The sequence below is a fragment of the Mytilus edulis genome, chromosome 8, assembly GCF_963676685.1.
Source record: "Mytilus edulis chromosome 8, xbMytEdul2.2, whole genome shotgun sequence".
NCBI lineage: Eukaryota > Metazoa > Mollusca > Bivalvia > Mytilida > Mytilidae > Mytilus > Mytilus edulis.
The window spans coordinates 6,551,953-6,575,076 of record NC_092351.1 but is presented as its reverse complement, the minus strand read 5'-3'; the positions used below and the strand labels follow the sequence as shown (position 1 = coordinate 6,575,076).

The following is a 23,124-nucleotide window of genomic DNA, read 5'->3' as shown; positions in this document are numbered from 1 at the left end:
GTCAGATGATACCTGCCAGACAGACATTTACACTTTACAATCCTTCCATGAAACACATGTAGTTGACCTATTACTTATAGCTAAAGAAAAACAAACCAAAACACAAAAACTTAACACTGAGAAATAAACCTTGAAAATGAGGTCATGGTAAAAAAAACTTCTTTTTGAGACTGACACCTACATCATAAAATATTTCCATACATCAAATATAGTTGACCTACTGCATACCGTTCACCACTGAACCATGAAAATGAAGTCAAGATTAGATGACACCTACCAGTTGTACACCCTTACAATCATTTCATATACCAAATTAGTAGACCTATTGCTTATATTATCTGATATATATCACAAAAACTTAACCTTGTTCATTGATCCATGAAATGAGGTCGAGGTCAAATGAAAACTCTGAACTTTGCAAGGTACGCACATACTAAATATAGTTATCCTGTTACTCATAATAAGAAGGAAATTAACATCAACTTTTTTTTCAAGTACTGAGAAGTCACTGAACCATGTAATTGAGGTCAAGGACAATAGATAGACGGGAAATTCATAACATAAGGCATCTATATATTACAAAGTATATAGCATCCAGTCTTCAAGCTTCTAAAATATTAAGCTTTTAATAAGTTAGCTAATGCTGCAGCCTCCGGATCACTATCCTTATGTCCAGCTTTCTGCGACTAAAGTCGCAGGCTCGATAAAACAATATCTTTTGCTGTTGTATCATAAATGGAACAATGTTTTATGACATAAATTTATTGAGATAATACAGAACAGTGTGACAATGTCTATGACAAACTTTATAACATTCCTTGTCTCTTCTCCAACAACAAATGTGGATCTCCAACCATTTCTGATTCATATGGACCTATAAAAAAGAAGGAAATTTTAAGAAATAATAACAAACATTTGATCCACACCATCAAGTCAGTGGTCTATTTGACTAACATTACCAGCTTACAAATCTACTAATCTCCTAATGTACCATATAATACCACCTTGACCAACGCAATCAATTAGGACTCTAAAGAAGGTCAATATAAAGACTAAAAGCAGCAAACAGGGGAGATAATTTGTAAAACATTGTCAAATATTGTATATCTGATGCTATTCTAAAGAAATTTTTTTTTCATGACAGCATTTGTAGGCAAATCACATTTTGTGCTAAAATATTATATATTGTAGAGGATACATTGAACTAAAAGAACATTGATTAATAAGAATTTTCAAATAAAAATTCATGCGTGTTGATATTTAAATTAAAAAACTAATTTAAAAAAATGGAATAAGTGTATCAGGTTTCTTTCTACATAACAAAATAGGTAACTTTGCATTACATTTCATATTTGTCTAAGTTATCTCCCTTTGCAACTCAATTTACTTTTAACAAAATCAATTGTGAATTGATGCCATGAAAATTTGTGTGAAGCTATCCAATCAAAATGAAAGTTACAAACATTGTCAGCATTAGAATGCCTTATGATGTCACATATAAACAACACAACTTTCTACTATCTTCCAAAAGGAAAATAATATTTGTTTAAATATTTTCTAATTATTATAAGGCCAGGGTTTTTTAATTCGTTGGTTTACGAATTTTCCCCCTGAAAAAGTCCGGTCGGTAAGTTGGGAAAAAAAAAAACAGATTCATGTAGCTCTTTATCAATTTCAGGAAACTTGATAAATAATGATCTTCAACCACGAAAAACTGATAAAGAAAAAATTGCAAACACTAAGTTTTAACATTCGTGTCAAAAATAGACAGGAAAAACGAGAATATCGGGTTCATCAGTTGTCATGCATCCCCGGTTTTCTATATCCGATTGGTTGATTTTTTTTTATTATCTATAAAAACAAGAAAAATTCATTTAATTTGTTTATATTTAGTACTTGACGTCTTCCACGTTTGGACAAGTCCACTTTCCATTTTTCTATGAAATAATGCATCTTATGGAATGATGACAAATACGGGAAACGAACTTGTTGTGTAATTGGTTTTAAACGCAGGTTTCGTTCCGCAAAATTATTTGGGCAAATGCAAGGTCAGTTATGATTGATTTGTCTATTTTTAGATATGTCTATTTTACGATATATCTTTTCAATGATTTAAAAAAGAATGGCAGCCATGTAGTTTAGAGGAATAATAAACAACTGAAGAAGGCCAATGGCCGAAACGTCTTGAACAATTGGTTTATTTATACAATTATAAAAGATATGTTCCCTATTGGAATTTTGAAAACAAGATATGTAAACATACAGATTATTTTTAAGTTGTATTTTTTCACAATACAAAGTATTATCAATTCTGTTAGTGTTTAATGCATTTCATGTCATAAAAAAGAATATTTTATTTATTTTTCAAGGATAATATATTTGTTAGGGTCGGCGGAAATAAAAAAGCATGAAATGTGAATTTTATTTTTATTCTGTAAATCAGAAAAATAGGGTCGGCGGATCTGTAAACCAACAAATTAAAAAACCATGGCCTAAGAGAAACAGATTTCACCAATGTGTTTGGTGTATTATGTTACTTCTTCTGTCCAAGTTTCATCGAATTCCAAGTAGGCTTGACAAAGTTATTGATGTCTGGGAAACGTCAACCTTAGATTACTGTGAATTCATTTACTTTTCATAGGTGCCAAATTTTGAGGATTATTGAAAATCATATGTTAATTGATTTTTGATTTCATGGTTTTACAAAAGTCCACCTACAAGCCTTAAAAAAAATGTGTACTCTTCTTTATCCACAAAATAAACTTAAACTGGTATGTAACAAATATTAATGAATCAACAGTAGAAATTGAAATCAATGTAAACTAAAATAAAACCTGTTCAGTGCATTTATCGTAATTAAAATACAGAAAAATATAAAAATACCACTTTTTTCAATATTTTGCTCAGATTATTTCTATTGATCATAAAAAAGTTTTTCCTAGTTTCATGACAAAAAGTAATTAAAGTTTTAATAAACTAGAAATTGAACATAAATAATGAGACTATCAACAATGGAATGTAGGATAGCTATGTCTCAATTCTGTTCCGTGACAAAAATCTTTTCTCCTCCTTGTACCAAGGGAAATAACTCATTACTATTTATCTAGTTCACAGGAGATTATGATCTTTCTCACAAATTCTTGTAATTATCCAGTGTTCCAGCTAGGCCGTTTTCAGAGGGCGCGGCGCCCGCCCTTTTCCGAGTGGCGCCCTGTGCCCTTTTTACAGTTTCCAGGGCGCCCTGCCTTTTTTGAAGATCGATTGCATATTAATTTGCGTATTGATATGATACGCTAATTACTAAATTTTACCTGGGGAAAAGATTATGACTTTGTTTACCACCCCAAGCTAATCAATGGTTACAACTGGTGTCATAATCTGTTGTTATAGGTAATCCGTTTATTGGATGGGTCATTAATGATCATCAACATTAATTCGTTCAAATAGAATCGGTCAGTCGGCAATTATCTTTGAAGAAATGTGCATACAACAACTTGGGCACAATTTGCGATGTTTACCGTAGTTTCATGGAAGAAACGTAATGACAGAAAGTTGGAAAACCATTATAAACTCGTTGAAGACATTGTTTTACTTGTTTTCTGTAAAATAAACAGAAAATTCAGACGTATTTGTCATTGACTGCCTTCATTTTTGATACGAAAACAACAAAATCGGCCGCCATATTGTGATCATATTAACATCATATTTACGTACTGTTTATAATCCTCCAAAGAAGGAGCACACCCGAATAAAGAAAGATAACTCAATCTGATTTTTTTCCTAGCATTGAGTAACCCATTTACATATTCTAAAATGTGTCTCCATACTTCTTGCTTAAGAATATATATGTTTAGGTATTTATTTTGAGTTATGGGAAAAGTTAAAGAGGGTCTTAGTAGCAGTGTTGGTAGGGTGCCTTGGTCATCTTTTTCTGTATTCTTTATTTTTGATACTATTTTTCACTGTTGCTTTATATCCTAAAATTGTGAATTTACTGAACACAGCTGTTTTGTGCTGTATTGCCATCAAACACAGAAACTGGTAAAATGTGGTAGACCATAGAAACAGTATGAAACAGATCTTCTTTCAAAACATACTGCATATAAAGTTCAACTGTGCCAAGCAATGAAAAAAAAAACTTGTGTGACAAGCTGCTTGACAAGTTTTTCAGCCTTAAAAGTAGAAAGATAGAGTTCTATATGGGCTAAAGATGTTGTTCTTGTATAACCTGTGATTCAACGAATAAACACAAATGTTTGATTAACATCTTTTATTAAAATATGCCCTTTTCATATTATCATATCGCGCGTTAAATGCCCTTTTTCAGGATTGGCACCCTGCCCTTTTGAAAACCTAGCTGGAACACTGTTATCTATATAAATGTTAATCCCTACCCACATCCACTCCTGCCTCTAGACATGCCCGTGTCAGATAGTACTAATTATAGTCAATCACTAATCAGTAAGTACTTCGTAGAGTACTTCCTTCCTTAAGTACTTCTATTATACATTTAACGTACTGATTTCACAACAGAATAATAACGCAGAGCATTTAGTTCAAACAATAATTATTTAAGGCTATAAAGCCATTATGTTTTTTTTTAATATTGTTTTGTAGGCTGCTGGTTTATTCATTTTTTTTTGCCAAAGTCCAAGTCCTAGTAAGTATTTTTGTGAAACCAACTCCAGTTTCATAATGGAAAAAACAAATTTCTGTTTTCTTGGCCTTAATTAAATTGTGTATGTCTATAAACTTACTATTGAATATGTCATCGAAGTTAATGAGATCATCTCGTCCAGTAAGGGTATCTAACATGGTATTGGAACTTGCTAAGCATGGCAGGCGACCAAACTGTTAAAATAAGATAATCATTGAACAAACAAATATTTCATAAAACCTCAAAATATTACACTTTATATGGCTTTTGAATTGGTTGTAAGGAAATCTGGGTATCTGAATTATAAATAAAGCAGTTTAACCAATTCGCTATTATACATTATTGAAAAGGAACCAGCTAGGTATAGACCCATTTGTGGCCTGGGGCTGTTTTCTGCTCTTTGACACAATTCCCTTTTCCATTCTCTATTCTAATATCCCATCTCATGACTGCCACCCGATACCTTAGTTATCACAATTCACAACTGTATTGCAAAATAACACTATTAGCATAAATTTATTATGAAAACAACAAAACTTCAAACTGATATTTCCTATTGTATTGTAAGAATTGCTGCATAGTCTTAATTTTCAAGCAAGAATATGTACCAGTATGTGAAAAGTCTAAATAAGAGATGGCAAGGACACACCTTAAGAAAAGACCAGGATAAAATCACCAAAACAGCTCTGGAATGGACACCATCAGAAGGCAAAAGACACGAGGATTAGTTAGTTAGTTATGTGAAAAGTCTGAGACGATTACTTTTCACAATAATTGATTCAACTCCAGCAAATGTGCGATTTTTGATAAAAAAAAATTATGTTGATACCTATTTTTTTTTTTTTACCTGATTACGGTATATCAATGCTTATATTAATTTAGGCAGAGCCTACAATGTGATCTCTATATGTAAAATAGATCTATTCAGCAGAAATAACATCAATGGGTGGGTAGGACCTTTATCGGGACTCCGGGATCTGGTATTTTTAAGATCAGGATTTCGGGATTGACCCTTTTCGTGATCCCGGAATTCTTTTTTTTTGAATTTCGGGATTTAAATTTATTCAAATTCTGGACCTCAGGATTTCATGTTTTTTTTCAGGATCAGGACCCCTCCTACCCCCCTCATTAATCTATTGTTTAAAGAAGCATGTTATTTATGTCAAAATTTACTTCTCTTTGCTTATAAATTCCATCAGTAAAAATTTGATACTTGAACTTGAATACATTACTGGCAAGTTAATAGTACGTACATGTTTGGCTGTATGAATCTCCATCTGTAGTTTGAGTGGTGCATGTAATCCCTGTGTATTACGTAACATGGAAAAGTCCATTGTTCTCTTGTTCTCGTCCCACTGAAATTAATAAAACCATCATAAAAACTGTTATCAAGGAGCTGTTCTGTAATTATTTAGATAAAACTGTTTTCAATTAAGATGTGCTCCACATTGCAAATTCACCATAGACCCACCATGCATCAAAATTTTCTAGGGAAGACAATGCAAGTAAAGCTGAAATCCCATATTCTTGTTAACAGTGTTTTATTCATTGAATAATCACAATATGCTGACCGATTACAAAATGGATTACACAATAATGCTTCATTTGAGATAATGATATTCATTAACTTTTCTCATCTTTTTATATAAAAATATAAAACATCTATTAGGCATATTAGTAATAAAGTTGTTTTAGTTGAAAACTGAAGTAAACTCTGCTTACTCTTTTAGACTTATTCAATTCATGTGCGAGTCTGAAAATTTAATACAGCCATAAATTTCAGCAGAATTTTTTTTTTTTTGATGCTTGGCCTCGGTCTAATGAATTGAGACTTTTCAATTTGATTTTTATAGTGTGTTTTTAAATTGTGCTGTTACACCACATGCACCAATGTTCCATGTTTAACCAAAGCACATTCTTCAGTAGCTGTAATATAGTGGTTGTTAGTTGCTGTCTGCCTTGCTTGTTGTCCTATAGGTGTTGCCATCCTTAACTTTAACACTAACCTTGACTATTCTTGAAAGTCAAATACTTTTCAAAGAAGAAAAAAAGAACACAGTTAGCACTATACATACATGTTTTTCTGAATATTCTAAGGGGTGGACTGCTCTCTCTAATTTTCTTCCTGGTTGTAAACTGAAAGGAAGGAATTATTTATTAAAGATGATTATATCCATAAAACTAAAAATCTTAAATCCAACTTATTATTTATCTTTTCTTATGTCCAAGAAGAATAAAGAATCCTAGTGATGCAAGGTTGCTAATAAAACAGAAAATTGAAATAAAAAAATGAAGGGAATGAAGACTGAGTGCTGATATATATATAGATGGTAAATCATTAACATCGTCATAACAATGACCTTTCCTAAGTGATAACTTTTGTAAATGTATTATAGCCTTATAGGAATGACATAGATCATATATATATACACATAAAATTGAGAATGGAAATGGGGAATGTTTCAAAGAGACAACAACCTGACCATACATGTATATATACTTGTATTTTGCAATTATGATATTTTATTTCTTTTTAAGGTTTGGGGTTTGATGAGCTTTAGTCTCCTTTGAGTATAGTACCCAAACATCTTCTTTTATATAACATAGAATCCTCTTACCCATGAAGCATGACATTAGGAACTCCATATTGTCCTTCTGGAATATCAACAGTGTGTTCTCCTCTGACTGAGGGTCTCATGGAGGGATAATTCTACAAAAAACATAAAGGTAATAAAGCATAAAAGTAAAGTTATGACAGTGCAATAATTTGCTTTGGATTTATTTGGCTCACTGTTGTTTTCTTCCATTAAAATCATGAACATGATGGAACAGTACAACCCCCCAATAAAATATCTCTGTGGTTAGTATATATGTTACAGTAAATAGGTGAAATTAGGAAATACATGTAATTACTAAACATTTCAGTAAATACCTGTAATTACTAGCCAATTTAGTAATTACATGTATTTACTAGTTGTTTCAGTGATTACTGGTAATCACTGATTTTTAAAGGGAAATTCCGCGATTTTTTACTTATCATCTAATTATGTTCATCTTAACATAAAAAACACATTTGCAAAGTTTTAAATTTATATTCCTTCTAATAACGGAGAAAATCAAGTATTTGTAACTTTTTTGGTTGAATTCTCGAGTGGGTCGTGACGTATTAGCCCGATTTATTGAATTCTGGGAAAAAATAAAATCTGTTTAACTCTTATAGCTTATCGACAATATACGTAATTAAAAGCGCATAGCTGACGAATGGTCGAAGTTATAAACCACAATATAAGAATGAACGAAAGTGAATATGCATATATATACCGTTTTGTATTGATTGAATTAAACTCCTATAAAATTATCTCTAGTAAATGTTTTTGAATAAATTTAATTAATTATTGTTGAGATTTTTTTCATAAAATATTTATTGAACATTTTTACTGATATTGAACTGAAAATATTTCAGTTCTATTTACCGTTATTGTTTTGATAATCATTTCAATGCAACTAATGTGTGAGCAGAGTGTGTATATTATTTTGTAAAGGTCACTGTAATTTCTCGGCTTGAGGTCAATTCGTTTACCTTGTAGCTATTTAGCCGCAGGTGTGAGTTCAAGCGTACACAGGTATAAATGTTGTTATTTGGAAAGGATAAATAGAAAGGATTAGAGTATATGCTGTCATGATGTTAATACACTAAGATTAAATACACGATGAGAATAAAGATACAATAATTAAATTGTGTAAATTAATTGAAAATAAAATTCAGATTCGTAATTCCGAAAGTGTATAAAAATAAAAGGAAACAATTTTTGATTACTTTCTTAGCGGCAATTGGCGTAAAGATTCAAATATGAAGCAAAAAATAGTAGTTTTAATCTTTAATAAAAATTAAATGCAATATTACCCAATTTGATATACCATTGTACATCTGTTTGATATCATTGACTTTACCGGAATTTCTTAACTTGTATTCAAATCTGGCTGTGTTTAAATGCTAATAAAACTATTGCAATTTTAAAGTTTTTAATTGACAAAAAAATACAACATACAACATGCATAATTTTTTTTTTTAGTTTCTTTTTAACATTTTATTCTTACATAATTAAATTCATTTGACAATCATTTACACGAACTTTTTGTGAAAAGAATACTAATTATCTAAGCTAAGGCATTATATCTTTTGAGGATTTTTGAGGATTTTTTTTAAAATTCTATGATAATAGTTGTGCAATGTTGAACATGATAGCCGTCATTAATCCAAATAAGTAATACAGTAGTTGTAATAAAAGTTATACTTTAGTCATGCATTACAGATATTGACGAATTTATAATAGTTCGTTCATACATCGTTGTTCATGAAACAATCATTATTAGTATACATGTAAGTTTCCTGACGTATAAGAGCCATTGAGGATGAGCTCCAGAGAAATCAGACTAGTTGCGTTTCGTTCGTTTGCTTGTTGGGAAAGGAGAGGAAATGCAACCGCTTGTACAGATAAACGACAGAATTACCATACAAGCATTTATAGTCAACACAATCAGAAAGAGTTCCCATCGTTAGACGGGGAATATGAAGGCTTCCAAGAATGAACAAGTGACATGTCTAACTCTGAACAGTTAGAGAACAGACTATCGACATCGAACGCTTGTTCTTGATATTTGAAACTGTATGCATATATATACGTATACGTTTATGATATAGTGATGAGTTCTGACAAAAACTAAATTCCTTCATGGTTATATCTTGCCATACGTTTATATTGGTTTGTAAGGTGATTACTCAAAATCGTTATTTGAAAATCCTGTTTGTGAGATGTAGATTCATTTCAATACAGAAATTTCGTCTATATATTTCACAAGTGTATAACACGGAGAAGCTCTGAAGGTTCATTACTCCCATTTTGTTTGGGTGTGAACCATCGATGTTTACAGCAATATCAAGGAATAAGGTGATGATGGTAGAAAGAACTATGGGCGTCATGTGGCAAATATTACATGCATATCGGACAATGAGTTGTAAATCTGTATAAAAAGTTTTCCAATACAACCATATTATTGAGAAGGAATGTTTACATGCTATACTCTCGTACTAGTATTACAGGGTTCTTGTGGCGTTCACCTTAGACACACATCGTTTAAACGATGTTTAAAAAAAGACAGAACCAATTTAATGTCATATTTCCCTATTTTTTAAATATAACTAAAATTCTTTTATCTGACAAGAATATCCCTATTTAGCGAACAAGTAATTTATTCTTTTTTCAGTTATTGAATACCAAGAAAGAAAATAAATCCCGAAATTAATTTGAAACTTTGATACTCAAAAGTTTCCCAGCAAAATATTCACATCCCCTGGGGATAATTAGTGTTCGTCCAGTGGCATATATAACAATTGTGATGACGAATTCCTTCCTTTGTTTGAGAACAATCTTATTGAAATATAAATCTGCTTCAATGAACCAAAGCAAAAGTTATACATCGACCTGTATTTAAATCAAATTGGTTCTCTTCTTCTTTTGGTATACAACTGTAGTCTATCGACATTCGATGATTACATACTGTTGGCATACGTTGGCTAGCCTATTTACAACACTTTTACCCCTATTTAGGCAGCAACCATTTGATTTTCTGGGGGGGGCTATGGTTTTTTTTTCTGTACAAACTTTTTTTTTCGCCTGCGGCGAAAAACAATCTATTTTTTTCATGACAAGACGAAAACAATTTTTTTCTTTCAATTTTAGCATTACATATAGTGGCAGCTGAGGGGGTAACAAACAATTTTTTTTTTCAGAATTCAAAACAAATTATTTTTTTCTCCAAAAACTGGAAACAAACTTTTTTTTCCAAAAAAAAACATAGCCCCCCCCCCCCCCCCCTCCCCCCCAGAAAATCAAATGGTTGCTGCCTTATTCAAAATATATGTTTTTTTCTTATGTTCAATGTATACACGTATATATTTTAAATTGCGCTATAGTTCATTAACTTTATATCCAGTCGTATAAACGAATCGTCGGCAAGTGCGTACATTTTTTTAAATCAATATTTCTGGTCTGTTCCAATCTGTCCTTCACTATTGACAATGACTATATATTACATTTTCCCAAATTCACCCTTGGAAAAAATATTTAAATAGATTTTAATTTCATCAAATCTTATTTTTTGGGTATTATTTATATATTATGAATTATATTCTTTACACCAGAAATGTTATTTATAAACAAGCGTATGAGTTTAGTAATGACAAGTAAGACAGAGTTGTATATTATACATCTGATAGTTCAAAATGGAAAGTTATAAGTTATAAGTTATCAGCCGTGTACACTGATCAATACCTGCAGAAGTGAAACGATGCATGAACTTGCAAGCCAGACAGGAAATCGCTTGAATACCTGGACGTGTCACCTCACACCCCTCACAATACCTTTGGAAGTAATACCTTTAGGGAGCTACCATTTGATTTTTATGGGGGGGCTAGGATGAAATTTGAAAAAAATAGGCAGGACAGGAGTTTTGAGTTAAAAAAAAAGGCAGGATGAGCAACTTGGTAAAAAAAAAGGCAGGATGACAATTTGTGTAAAAAAAGTCAGGATAAACTAGTAAAAAAAAAAAAGGCAGGACCGAATAGAGTAAAAAATAAAAAGGCAGGACAGGGATTACAACTAAAAAAAAAAGCAGGACAAAATTTTTCATCCTAGCCCCCCCATAAAAATCAAATGGTAGCTCCCTTAGCCATGCTGGTGATCAGATAAGGGAAGATCAAAATATATTTGAAAAAAGTTTCTTACTTTAAAGAATTATGAACAAATTAGATTTTCGAAAACAATTTTCACGGAACACTTATTTATGATTTCAACTTTGACTTTTCACCTAATTCCAATATCAACAGTTTAAAAACAACAGACCATGGTAATTTAAAAAAAGTAAGAAAATTTTCCGTATCAAGTTAGTTAGTCGTATTAAACAACCGTACGATTGACAAGATATCGACACGCAATTACGACTACATCGGTTACTGTAGTTTTGTTTCTTTGTGGTTTATAGACATATCGTTTTTATTCATCGGGAAAGAAGACAAGATGGCGGATCTCGGAGAATTGATACTCTAAATTTAAAATCGATGGTGATCGCTTATCTAGCGGAATAAAACTTTAATATCTATGAATTTGAACATTTTTATACAGAATGAACATAATATCAATTTTTGATTTTTTTGCGAAGTTTCCCTTTAATGTCATTTTTACAGATATTTACTAACTTGATGTTTTTATTTTAAAATTAAAAACAAAATTCAAGATACCAAACAAAAAAGTAAAGGGTAGGGTATTTTAAGGGAGCTTACTTAGGGATGTTGGAATATAAGACACATCAAAAGTTCATACTCTTTAGTGTTTTATGAATTGAAACTCCTTAAATATATGCATGCAAGACAATGATATCAATTCAAAATTGATTTTCATAATTTTGTTAAACTAAAATCTCCATCGTGCACTGTGGTTTAAAACTTTAAGCTCATTTTCTCCAAATATCCTGGATTTCTACCAAACTTGGACAGAAGCTTAATGCTTATGATAATAAGATAATATCCAAACGTACAGTTTGAAAAAAAATCCTTTTTTTCGTATATTACTTATAAAAGGACTAGTTTTTCCCCAGTTAACATTACATACACTCTGCAGTTAAAGTTTTTAAAACATTAGAATTTATAAACCATCCTGTATTTTAACCCAATTGTGACAGAGGCTTCTTACAGTACTAGTCAAAAGATAGTATCTAGAGGAAAATTTTAATATTTTTTTCCTCATTTTTGTTGAGCCTGCGATTAACGGCAAAAGAAGGCGAGACTATTTGTTCTGCAAAACCCTTACAATTCTAATAGCTTAATACATCAATAACCCATCTCCAGCTAGGGGTTGAATTGAAGGTACAATGTATTCAATGAGGCCCAAATATTCACTCGCAAGTGCACAACTCATCAACCTTGTTTCTCAGCTAATTTAACAAAATAGAACCAGATTGGCTGCTAACAGTGAATTCTAATTTCACTATATCAATTTTATTAATGATTAAACAACAAAAAAAAGATATTTTTTTTTTTTATATCTAGAAGCTAATGACATAAACTTTATCTTATCTTTATAAGGTAATAAGTCTAAATATTCTTCAAATTCAAAGTTTTCTTTAAAAAGTTAAAACATAATGCTTTTGGAGAATTTTCCATTTCTGATTTCCATGTCTGCTGAAATTGGTCAAAAATTATCTGTATAATGGTCAATTTTAACCATTTTGGATTAAAACTAAAGTTACTCTGATTTAACCAAATATTTGAAAGTCCATATTTATTCAATAGATTTTTTTATACAAATCAACCATTCAAAATTTTAAGAGTACTAACTGATCTTCTAGTTAGTATTACCATTACTTTTGATCATCTAACCATAATACAACATTGTTTTAGCAGTCAGTAAATAGGTGTAAAAATTCATTTTAAAATTAGCAATTACTGGTAATAACTGGGACGTTTAAGGAATTACTTGTATTAACTAAGTGCATCGGGAATTACCTGTAATTCCTAAATTTTAGTAATTACATGTAATTCCTAATTTCACCTATTTACTGTAACATATATATATTATTTCTTGCAAAATTGTAGGAATCAGGTAAATGCAGGTAGTAGCAATTTTTGGTAATTTAAATATTCTTCGTCCCTTTTTTATGAATATATTCAGACTGTCAATTTATTTTTACCTTTATAATATATGAATCATGTTTAATATTTTTTAAATCTGTCTTTTGAATCATGATATATTTCATTATCATCTTTTATTACTCTTGACTAAATTTAAAGGAATTGAAAACAATTGTTGATCTAAAACTAATTAACCTTTTTACAATTATAACAATGATTGAAGGAAAAGGCATTTTTCAACTTTATCCTAAATTTAAATTAAATTTGCAAACTTCTAGAGTTCACTAGTTAAAAGTTCACTTGAACTAATTGATTATAAATACCCTTAAGGATCAAGAGAACAAGTGAGAATTTCCTGTTATTAATTATCATGATAGTAACAAAATATTTACTTTTAGAATCTCAAGTCACTTGACTTTTTGTGTCAAGTCAAAGGTCGCACATAAAATAAGTACTAAAGTCAATAAGGAAATCATGCTTCTGTCTAAAATAATCCAAAGTTCAATAATTAATGTTATCAGTTTTATAACAAATTACCAATTTATTATTAACTTAAGCAAGTGGACATGATCTTGTCCTAGGTATTATAAATGTATGTTGTATCATTGTTTATCATGTTCATATTTGCAGCCAATTATAAATAAACAGCAGTCATGGCTGTACTGTCCTATTAGAAAATTTTACCCTCAATACATCAGTAGAGAATTACTGCATTACTTAAACAAAGCAGATTTGTGTACCTACAGTGACCTAGCTGGCTAGCATACACTTAAGATAAATTTAGTTTGTATTTTCATTATCTTTTAATTGTAAAAATCATATATTTCAATTAAAAAATACTTATAATGTTAAATTTTTTTAACGGAGGTCAGATGATCACGTTTCTTTAATTATGTAACATAAAATAATGTCTGCAATAAAAATTTGTTTGGCATTTTCGTGTATATATTTGATTTACTGTTTGCAAGAGGAAACTTGTAATTCATTCAACATTTAATTATTTTACATCAATACATGATAATATCATTTCAGCATGTTGTGAATTTGCAAAACATGATACAATAAATTGCTTCGCTGAGCACAGCTGGATACGACTGCAGAGGTCCAACCCTGAACAGTTTGGGCAGACATGAATACAGTATAAGGCATGATACAGGTCTTTGGATTGTTACATTTGTAATAAGATATTTGATAAATAATAAGTTTCTGACACAGAATAACTGTATAGAACTTAGAATTGGTTATATAATTAATATTCAATTTTTTGCTTTTGAGCAATACACCCTGCTGATGCGAATTGAACCCCCACCCCTGAAAAATAAATTAGTTTACCCCATCTTTTTTTTGCTTTTATGCAATACACTATGCTATTGTGAATTGACCATCTCAAAAAAATTAAATTAAAGTTCACATGAATATGGATTCAATGAAGTCAAATTATTCACTTGCAAGTGAATAATTCATAATCAATGTTTTTTACATTATTTTGACAAAATGGAACCATTTATATACTGACTGCTAAAAGCGAATTATTATTCCACTATTTGCATATCATTATTAAATGACTGAGCAAAAAAAAAAATTAGATTTTTATATATTTGGCGGAGAAAAAAAAGATCGATGTTTCCGGTAACCCGACGGACCCTGTTTTTTAGCCCCGACCTTAACTTTTTTATTGGATCTTCAAAAAAAAAAAAATTGTATCAACCGACCCCGTTTTTGACACAGGGTTCTGATAGATGACATAATATTTTTTCTCTCTCATAGAAAGCCAGTAAAACATTTTATTAATGTCAAAAGGTATTGCAAATAGGTTAAAATCCAAGAAATTTGCACAGCAGGTGCTTCAAAAACATTGCAAATGGCACACTTCCGGTTTTTGAAACTAATTACGGATCCAGACTTGGAAAAACCATGATAATTTTCCGGATTTCATTTACGATGTCAAAAAAAAAAAAAAGAATTCCGACCTACCAACCCTATTTTTCAAAATGATGTTACCGGAAACACATATCTTTTTTTTTTAGGCCTTTCCTAGCCACTGCCCGTTTAATAAGAATTTTTAAAACAGTAAGTTCTAAAAATAAATTGACAGCTTATCATTTCAAGACATTACAACATTTCTTTATACATAATTTAAAAGCAGTGTAAGGGATTGTAGATGTGGTTTGAGCCATAACCCCAAAAGTCAATCTTAACCATCAATTCGTTGTATGGAAACTTGTGGTATAATTTCAGAGCGATCCATACATAGTTCCACAAGTTATTGTCTGGAAACTAGAACAAGAGGCTCTCAAGAGCCTGAATCGCTCACCTGAATTTTTTTGGTTTAATCTCTCATCAATGATTATTTTGGCTTTTCAATTTATTTAAATGTTCTTTGAATCGTCCTATTTTCTTCAAAAGCAAAAAAAAATCATTTTCTCCTATGTTCTATTTTAGCCATAGGAGCTATGTTTCTTGACATACAAGGAAATGAAATATAAAATTTATACTAGATACTCTGAAACTCTGAAACTCATTAAGCCTAAGTTTGGCTGAAATTGATATAGCAGTTTCATAAGAGAAGATTTTTTAAAGTAAGTCAACATGGTGAACAAATTGTGAAAAAAGTCTTTAAAGGGCAATAACTCCTAAAGAGGTCAATTGACAATTTTGGTCAAATTGACTTATTTGTAGATCTTACTTTGCTGATCATAGTTGCTGTTTACAGTTTATCTTTATCTATAATAATATTCAAGATAATGACCAAAAACTGCAAAATTTCCTTAAAATTACCAATTAAGTGGCAGCAACCCAACAATTGGATGTTTGATTCATCTGAAAATTTCAGGGCTGATAGATATTGACCTAATGAACATTTTTACTCCATGTCAGATTTGCTCTTAATGCTTTCGTTTTTGAGATATAAGCCAAAAACTGCATTTGACCCCTATGTTCTATTTTAAGTAACGGCGGCCATGTTTTTGACAGATCAAAAATCAAAACACACACTTTGTGCGGGATAATCTAAGGAACAACCATGCTAAGTTTTAACCAAATCCATTCAGTAGTTTCAGAGGAGAAGATTTTTTAAAGTAAGCAAATATGATGAACAAATTGTGAAAAATTGTCATTAAAGGACAATAACCCCTTAAGGGGTCAATTGACAATTTTGGTCAAATTAACTTATTTGTAGATCTTACTTTGCTGATCTTTTTTGCTGTTTACAGTTTATCTTTATCTATAATAATATTCAAGAAAATGACCAAAAACTGCAAAATTTCCTTAAAATTACCAATTAAGTGGCAGCAACCCAACAATGGTTTGTTTGATTCATCTGAAAATTTCAGGGCTGATAGATCTTGACCTAATGAACATTTTTACCCCTTGTCAGATTTGCTCTAAATGCTTTCGTTTTTGAGATATAAGCCAAAAACTGCATTTGACTCCTGTTCTATTTTAAGTAACGGCGGCCATGTTTTTTGACGGATCAAAAATCAAAGCACACACTTTGTGCAGGATAATCTAAGGAACAATCATGCTAAGTTTTAACCAAATCCATTCAGTAGTTTCAGAGGAGAAGATTTTTTAAAGTTAGCAAATATGATGAACAAATTGTGAAAAATTGTCATTAAAGGACAATAACCCCTTAAGGGGTCAATTGACAATTTTGGTCAAATTAACTTATTTGTAGATCTTACTTTGCTGATCTTTTTTGCTGTTTACAGTTTATCTTTATCTATAATAATATTCAAGATAATGACCAAAAACTGCAAAATTTCCTTAAAATTACCAATTAAGTGGCAGCAACCCAACAATGGTTTGTTTGATTCATCTGAAAATTTCAGGGCTGATAGATCTTGACCTAATGAACATTTTTACCCCTTGTCAGATTTGCTCTAAATGCTTTCGTTTTTGAGATATAAGCCAAAAACTGCATTTGACCCCTATGTTCTATTTTAAGTAACGGCGGCCATGTTTTTTGACGGATCAAAAATCGAAGCGCACATTTTGTGCAGGATATACTAAGGAACAATCATCTTAAGTTTCATTCAAATCCATTCAGTAGTTTCAGAGGAGAAGATGTTTGAAAAATTGTTAACGACGACGACGACGACGACGACGACGACGGACGCCAAGTGATGAGAAAAGCTCACATGGCCTTTTAGGCCAGGTGAGCTAAAAATGCTAAAATGTATTTAGGCCCCTAATTCATCAACTGTTAATCCATCCCAACCTTCCTTTTGTGGTTATAAACCTTGTGTTTAAATTTCATGGATTTCTATTTACTTATACTCAAGTTATTGTCCTGAAACCAAATGTCTTCAGACAAAGACAACGCTGACGACAACGACGTGATACCAATATATGATTGCATATTTTTTTGGCAGTGGTATAACAATATTGTATGTTAAATGTGAGTACAAATATTTACTTATATCAAGGATTTCTATAATTTTAATTTAAGCAAAAACAAAGTCTAGGTTCCAAACTTGTTTGTTTTAGTGAACTGGCACCCGAGTTGAATGTTGTTTGAAAATATCAGTATCTACGCCTGCAGATTCTTGTATACGTTTTAACCAATAGGCAATTGAATTGTGCATGATATGACAGGTTTGTGAGGTTTAATAAAACTAATGGGCAGTTGATAACAATCATTAGAAGGAAGGCTCACTGTTTTATCAATGTACAAATGTAGTCTTAAGATACATTGAACAACTTTAAGATTCTCAGGGAATGAACTAAATGTTATAGTTGTGAACCAGTCTTCCTAGTCTTGGTAAGTTTTGACATTGAAAAATAAATTTCATTTGTATGAACATTCAAATAACTCATGTCCAGTTTCTGCATGTCTGACAATGGAAGCTGGCCAAATCAATATGTAACGATCCCGTGTTAAAGTATATCTCATGTATGAGTTTCTGTCTAGTCTCTGAATAATTAATGGAAGACACACTATTGTGAAGTTCCAATTAAAAGATATATAATGTGCTATACTTGTAGTCAGGTAACACGAATCACCGAATAGCACTGTTATTATCCGAATAACACTTGTAATGACCGAATAACACTTGAAATTTTAATATTAGTTCATATTGGTGACTTTTAAACATTGATTATTAAATAATAGTATATTATCGATGTATCTTATAACACAAAAATGTTTTTCAGAAAGCAGATAAGTTCATAAAGATCATTTTAAATTTAATGTGTACAGAGAACATGGTGTCCATTGTGATGTCCGTGGTCGTCATAATTTTAAAAGTTTTTAATGAACTTATCTGCTTTCAGCTGTAAATCATTTATAAGTCATAAAATACATCGATAATATACTTTTATTTAATAATCAATATTTAAAAGTCACCAATATGTGCTAATATTAAAAAGTGTTATTCTGTCATTACAAGTATTTTGAAATTAACAGTGTTTTTCGGTCATTCGAGGTACCACGTGTAGTCTGCAGACTGAAACAAATAAATTATATGCAATAAAGTTTGCTTTAGCCTTTAGTTTCATCTTCTTAACTTTAATATACATCATGTACATAGGATAACAATCCACTGAGTGTGGAAATATGAAGATACATGTAGATAGATAAATAGATCAAATGTTGGCACACCGACTTTTGCCTTTACAACTGTGGTCGAACTAGTCCTGTGAAAGAAACTACATGTGGTCGAACTGGTTGTGTGGCCGAAACGTCTCAAAAGACTTGAAGCTTCAAAAGAAAGGGTCATCAAAATAATTTTATTCGCATTTAACACGGGAAACAACTACTTGGGTGCAAGTGAAAATAATTTGTGTTGTTTTCAGAGTCAGGAAACAATAAAATTGACTATACTCATTAATTAAAACAGCATTTATAAGCGCAAGCCGCTTTGAAATCATTTCAATCAAAATTGCAAGTCAGGTTTCTTACCAAGTTCGCCATGTTGGTAAATTAAACTTCCTATCTTGCGCATTAAGTGGGCTTTCCCCAGTTACGAGATTTATCGTACTCAAACATGAAAAAGTCCGAAGACTCCGGGAACGGGGAACCCCTTTACTCAGAGGCTGATACTTTTACCTCCTGCGAGCTTTTAAATTTGTATTTTTCTTCAAACATTGTTAATACTACCCTTAAACTACATACCCTTAAACTACACATCAAAGCGGTTTTGGTAGATTCAGTTGAATATTTTTACGCTTTCTGTAATAGTTTGTGGGAATAATTATCAACTGAGTTTTTTTCTGATTTTGGGGAGATAATTGGATTAGCCAAAAGGAACTCCTTTGATATGCTTGATGAGAAAAACGTTGATAAATAGAAAGTGAAAATGACACATAAATCACACTAAGTCTGATTTTTACGTTTTTAGATATGGAATAAGTGTGTATTTAAATATAAATTGTACATTATCTTTTGATTATATGTTCATGGATATGGAAATTAGCTCTTAACTGCTTCAGAAAAAGTTTAAAGCACCTGAACATTTTTTTTACCTGAAAATGGATTATACACATTCAAAACATGTATGCTGTTTCGTGATTTTTTGGATAATATCAGTAGATACCTTTCAGAATCGTAAGTTTAACAATAAGTTATTTCACCAAGTGCATGTGCAATGTATGTCTTTTTATGTTGTGATGTTACAATATTGTTTCAGGTAAGGGTGAAGGTTGGTACAAATGTACATGTACCTATTAAAACGTTTAAACATACTGCATGTGTTTGCAACTGTCCCTAAGTCAGAAAACTGATGTTCAGTGGTTGTCTTTTGTTGTTGTGGTTCATATATATTGTGCAACTTGACATTAAATTGTTTCTTGTTTTTTTTTATAGATTAGACTGGCAGTTATCCTGTTTGAATGGTTAATTTATACTGGTCATTTTTGGGGCCCTTTATACATTTTTTTTTGTAGCTTGCTGTATGGTGTGAGCCAAGGCTCCATGTTGAAGACTGAACTTTGACCTTCAATGGTTTACAGTACTTTAAATATAAATTGTGACTTAAATGGACAATGATCATGATGATGCAGAGTTGTATAATTGGCACTCATACCACATCTTCTTATACATGTATCTACATTTTACATGCATACATTTTATATATCTAAAGACAAAGCTAAATGGAAACACTTAGCCTTTAATATAAATGTAAGTCACTATTTAAAGTGCATGCTTTTCATTGAATGCCAGCATCCTTTTTCAAAATTTCTTTCTGAAGTCATGTTTAGAATAAAATAAATGTACACAAACAAAAAAAATGTAGCAGACATACATGTATAAATGTGTTTTTATTTTACAAGTCATGAAATAAAATGTGTTCCCTCTGGCTGCAGGCTAACAAGAGGATAGTTTTCCTATGCAAGGCTGGTTTATAGAGATTACTATTATTAGAATAAGACACATACATTGTACATACCCCAATGTATCCAAGTGACTTTTGCCCATAGAAACTGTTATATTGATTGTAGGTCTTAAGTCTTTAATTTCGTAATTTCATTCACAATTTGTCTAGACATACATGTACATGTACACTCATTGTAAGAGCTTGACATACACTTTTGTACATACATGTACAGTATTAGCACGTGTCTGCTATATAGTTGGGGAGACATTGTATTATATGTCTCTGATAGTTAGTTGAATCCTAGTCTAGTTAATTTTGTCAAAGTTGTAACTTTAATCAATTCCATAAACACTGATAAATACCCCATATCTCTCTTATTTTTGTATCTGTAATATACATGATATATATATACAAGTTTACACTACATTGTGTGCCTTTAGCCACAGTAGGTCTAACCAAAATCATCGTAAACCTGAGAAATATACATACATTTGTGTACATGTACATGTATTTCACAAAGAGTATCTTTTTAAATGTCCAGTTTAAAAGTGAAATTTAACCATGTAAAACAATTATAGTTTACATATTTTATTGTTCAATATATACATGTATAAGGACAAACCAATTAGACACAATTTTTTCAAGTAAGAAATGTCTTCTCCAAGTGTATATTTACCTATACATGAACAATGTATATATCACATGATTTATTTTTTTTACATACATGTATATATACATGTATATAGATACATGTACATACACATCTTTTGCCTAATACTGATCATGAGACCACGTAGAACCACAGAGAATTATAAAACCTATTGAACTTTACATTACAACCACATACAAAGTACATGATAATAATAATAATAATCTTTATTTCAAGAGGGTATGCTCAATTAGTACAAACACTATTCTCCCTTGAGGCCCTCACACTCCACTCACAATGCAATTCACACAATTTCTTCATAACAAAGATAAACATAAGAAAACATAAATCAAAATTGATACATAGTCATTTAAATAATTCCTGGATTTTCAAGTAAAAACTTAAACCAGTTTGTTTTAAAAGTATTTATGTTTGACATATGTCTTAGTGCTTCTGGTAGTTTATTCCATAAAGTTGGGCCAGAATATGAAAAAGATCTTCTATATATGTGTTTGTTCTTGCCTTTGGTATATTAAGTAATTGGGTAGTATTTGATCTAAGTTGCATTCCATTTTTATTTGTAACATAGGAGATTTTGTTAGACAAATATTCTGGGACAGATCCATATAAACATCTATGAACATATAAGGCCTTGTGGTAAATTACACGATCAGTAAATCGAAGCCATGATAACTTTTTAAACATTGTATTTGATGGGGTATCATAAGGAAGTTCAAGAATAATTCTAGCTGCTCATTTTTGAAGTTTATCTAATCTATTTGTATTTTGGTCACTGGTGTTTCCTCAAATTGTACAACAGTAATCCAAAATAGGGAGAATATAACCATTAAAGTATAACTTTCGTGTTTCTAGGGGGAGGGATTTCTTTATCCTAGACAAAAGATTTAGTCTGGTACTGATTTTTGTGCACAAAGTGTCAATTTGGGCTGTCCACTCAAGATTTTCATCAATAAAAACCCCAAGGAGCTTTTCGCAATTAACATCTCTAATGTGTGAGTTACCAACAGTCAAATTAAGAACATGGTCTGTTTTTGCTAGTTTCTGTACATGTACATGACTTTTCTGACAGACATGCTTAACACCAATCTATTCTGTATGATTGTACAAGGGTATCTGACAATTGGCTGATTGTACAACATTGTACAGGTATCTGACAATTGGCTGATTGTACAACATTGGACAAGGGTATCTGACAATTGGCTGATTGTACAACATTGGACAAGGGTATCTGACAATTGGCTGATTGTACAACATTGGACAAGGGTATCTGACAATTGGCTGATGTACTATGTAACTTCTGCTCGACATATTGGTATTCAACTAGATACATCTTTAAAAACAATGGACAGAACTCTTAAAGCTTGTCGCACCTTGCGCTTGACAACGACATCAGTTATACGCCTTGGAATACACCCAGCCATTGTAAATCCAATTAATGTGCAAAGATTATACGTCAGCTCTGCTATCCGAAAGCACTATACGGTTGTGAACTCAGGGGAAAACTTACCTGCACTGAAATACTGATGCTTGAAAGAACTCACCACTATATTTGTAAATTTATACAAGGTTTACCAAGAAGAACAAGAAGCGACATGTGTGTGTCATTATTAGGATGGCTTTCAATTGAAAGTTTTATATGTGAACGAAAACTGTTGTTTTTTGGAAGAACATGTCGCCTTCCATACTCAGCTGTCTCATTCCGTATTCTTCTCCGTAGACTCATTGATGCTAGATATAATCAATATGACACAAGATCAGGTTTCGCTTGTGACATTATTAAAATACTCACAAAATA

General features: G+C 31.3%; 2 protein-coding genes across 10 annotated transcripts in view; one reads left to right on the top strand and one right to left on the bottom strand.

The window, feature by feature from the left end:
• Positions 1-744: 744 nt before the first annotated feature.
• LOC139484669 (proteasome maturation protein-like) lies at positions 745-19,488 on the bottom strand. Of its 2 annotated transcripts, none has more exons than XM_071268525.1 (6): positions 19,459-19,488; positions 7,276-7,367; positions 6,733-6,793; positions 5,911-6,012; positions 4,758-4,851; positions 745-874 (listed from the first exon to the last, which is right to left on the bottom strand). In XM_071268525.1, exons 1-6 carry the CDS (start codon positions 19,471-19,473, stop codon positions 807-809), a joined length of 432 nt encoding a protein of 143 aa, XP_071124626.1. In that variant the 5' UTR covers positions 19,474-19,488; the 3' UTR covers positions 745-806. The 2 variants fall into 2 exon arrangements, with proteins under 2 accessions (XP_071124626.1, XP_071124627.1); XM_071268526.1 differs by lacking the exon at positions 19,459-19,488 and adding an exon at positions 19,246-19,367.
• Positions 19,357-23,124, top strand: part of LOC139484668 (vascular endothelial growth factor receptor 1-like) — a 61,470-nt gene continuing 57,702 nt past the window's right edge. For 4 of the 8 annotated variants that reach the window (XM_071268524.1, XM_071268523.1, XM_071268522.1 and 1 more), the window contains exon 1: positions 19,357-19,890. In XM_071268524.1, the coding sequence (XP_071124625.1) occupies positions 19,815-19,890 (76 nt within the window). In that variant the 5' untranslated portion in view covers positions 19,357-19,814. The remainder of the gene's footprint in view (positions 19,891-23,124) is intronic. The other 4 variants (XM_071268519.1, XM_071268517.1, XM_071268521.1 and 1 more) reach the window with 2 other exon arrangements.

Coding starts and splice junctions, on each gene's coding strand:
- LOC139484669 (XM_071268525.1), bottom strand. Junction 6,794..7,275: donor CCTAATGTCATGCTTCATGG/GTAAGAGGATTC, acceptor CCTTCCTTTCAG/TTTACAACCAGGAAGAAAAT. Junction 6,013..6,732: donor TAGAATATTCAGAAAAACAT/GTATGTATAGTG, acceptor TATTAATTTCAG/TGGGACGAGAACAAGAGAAC.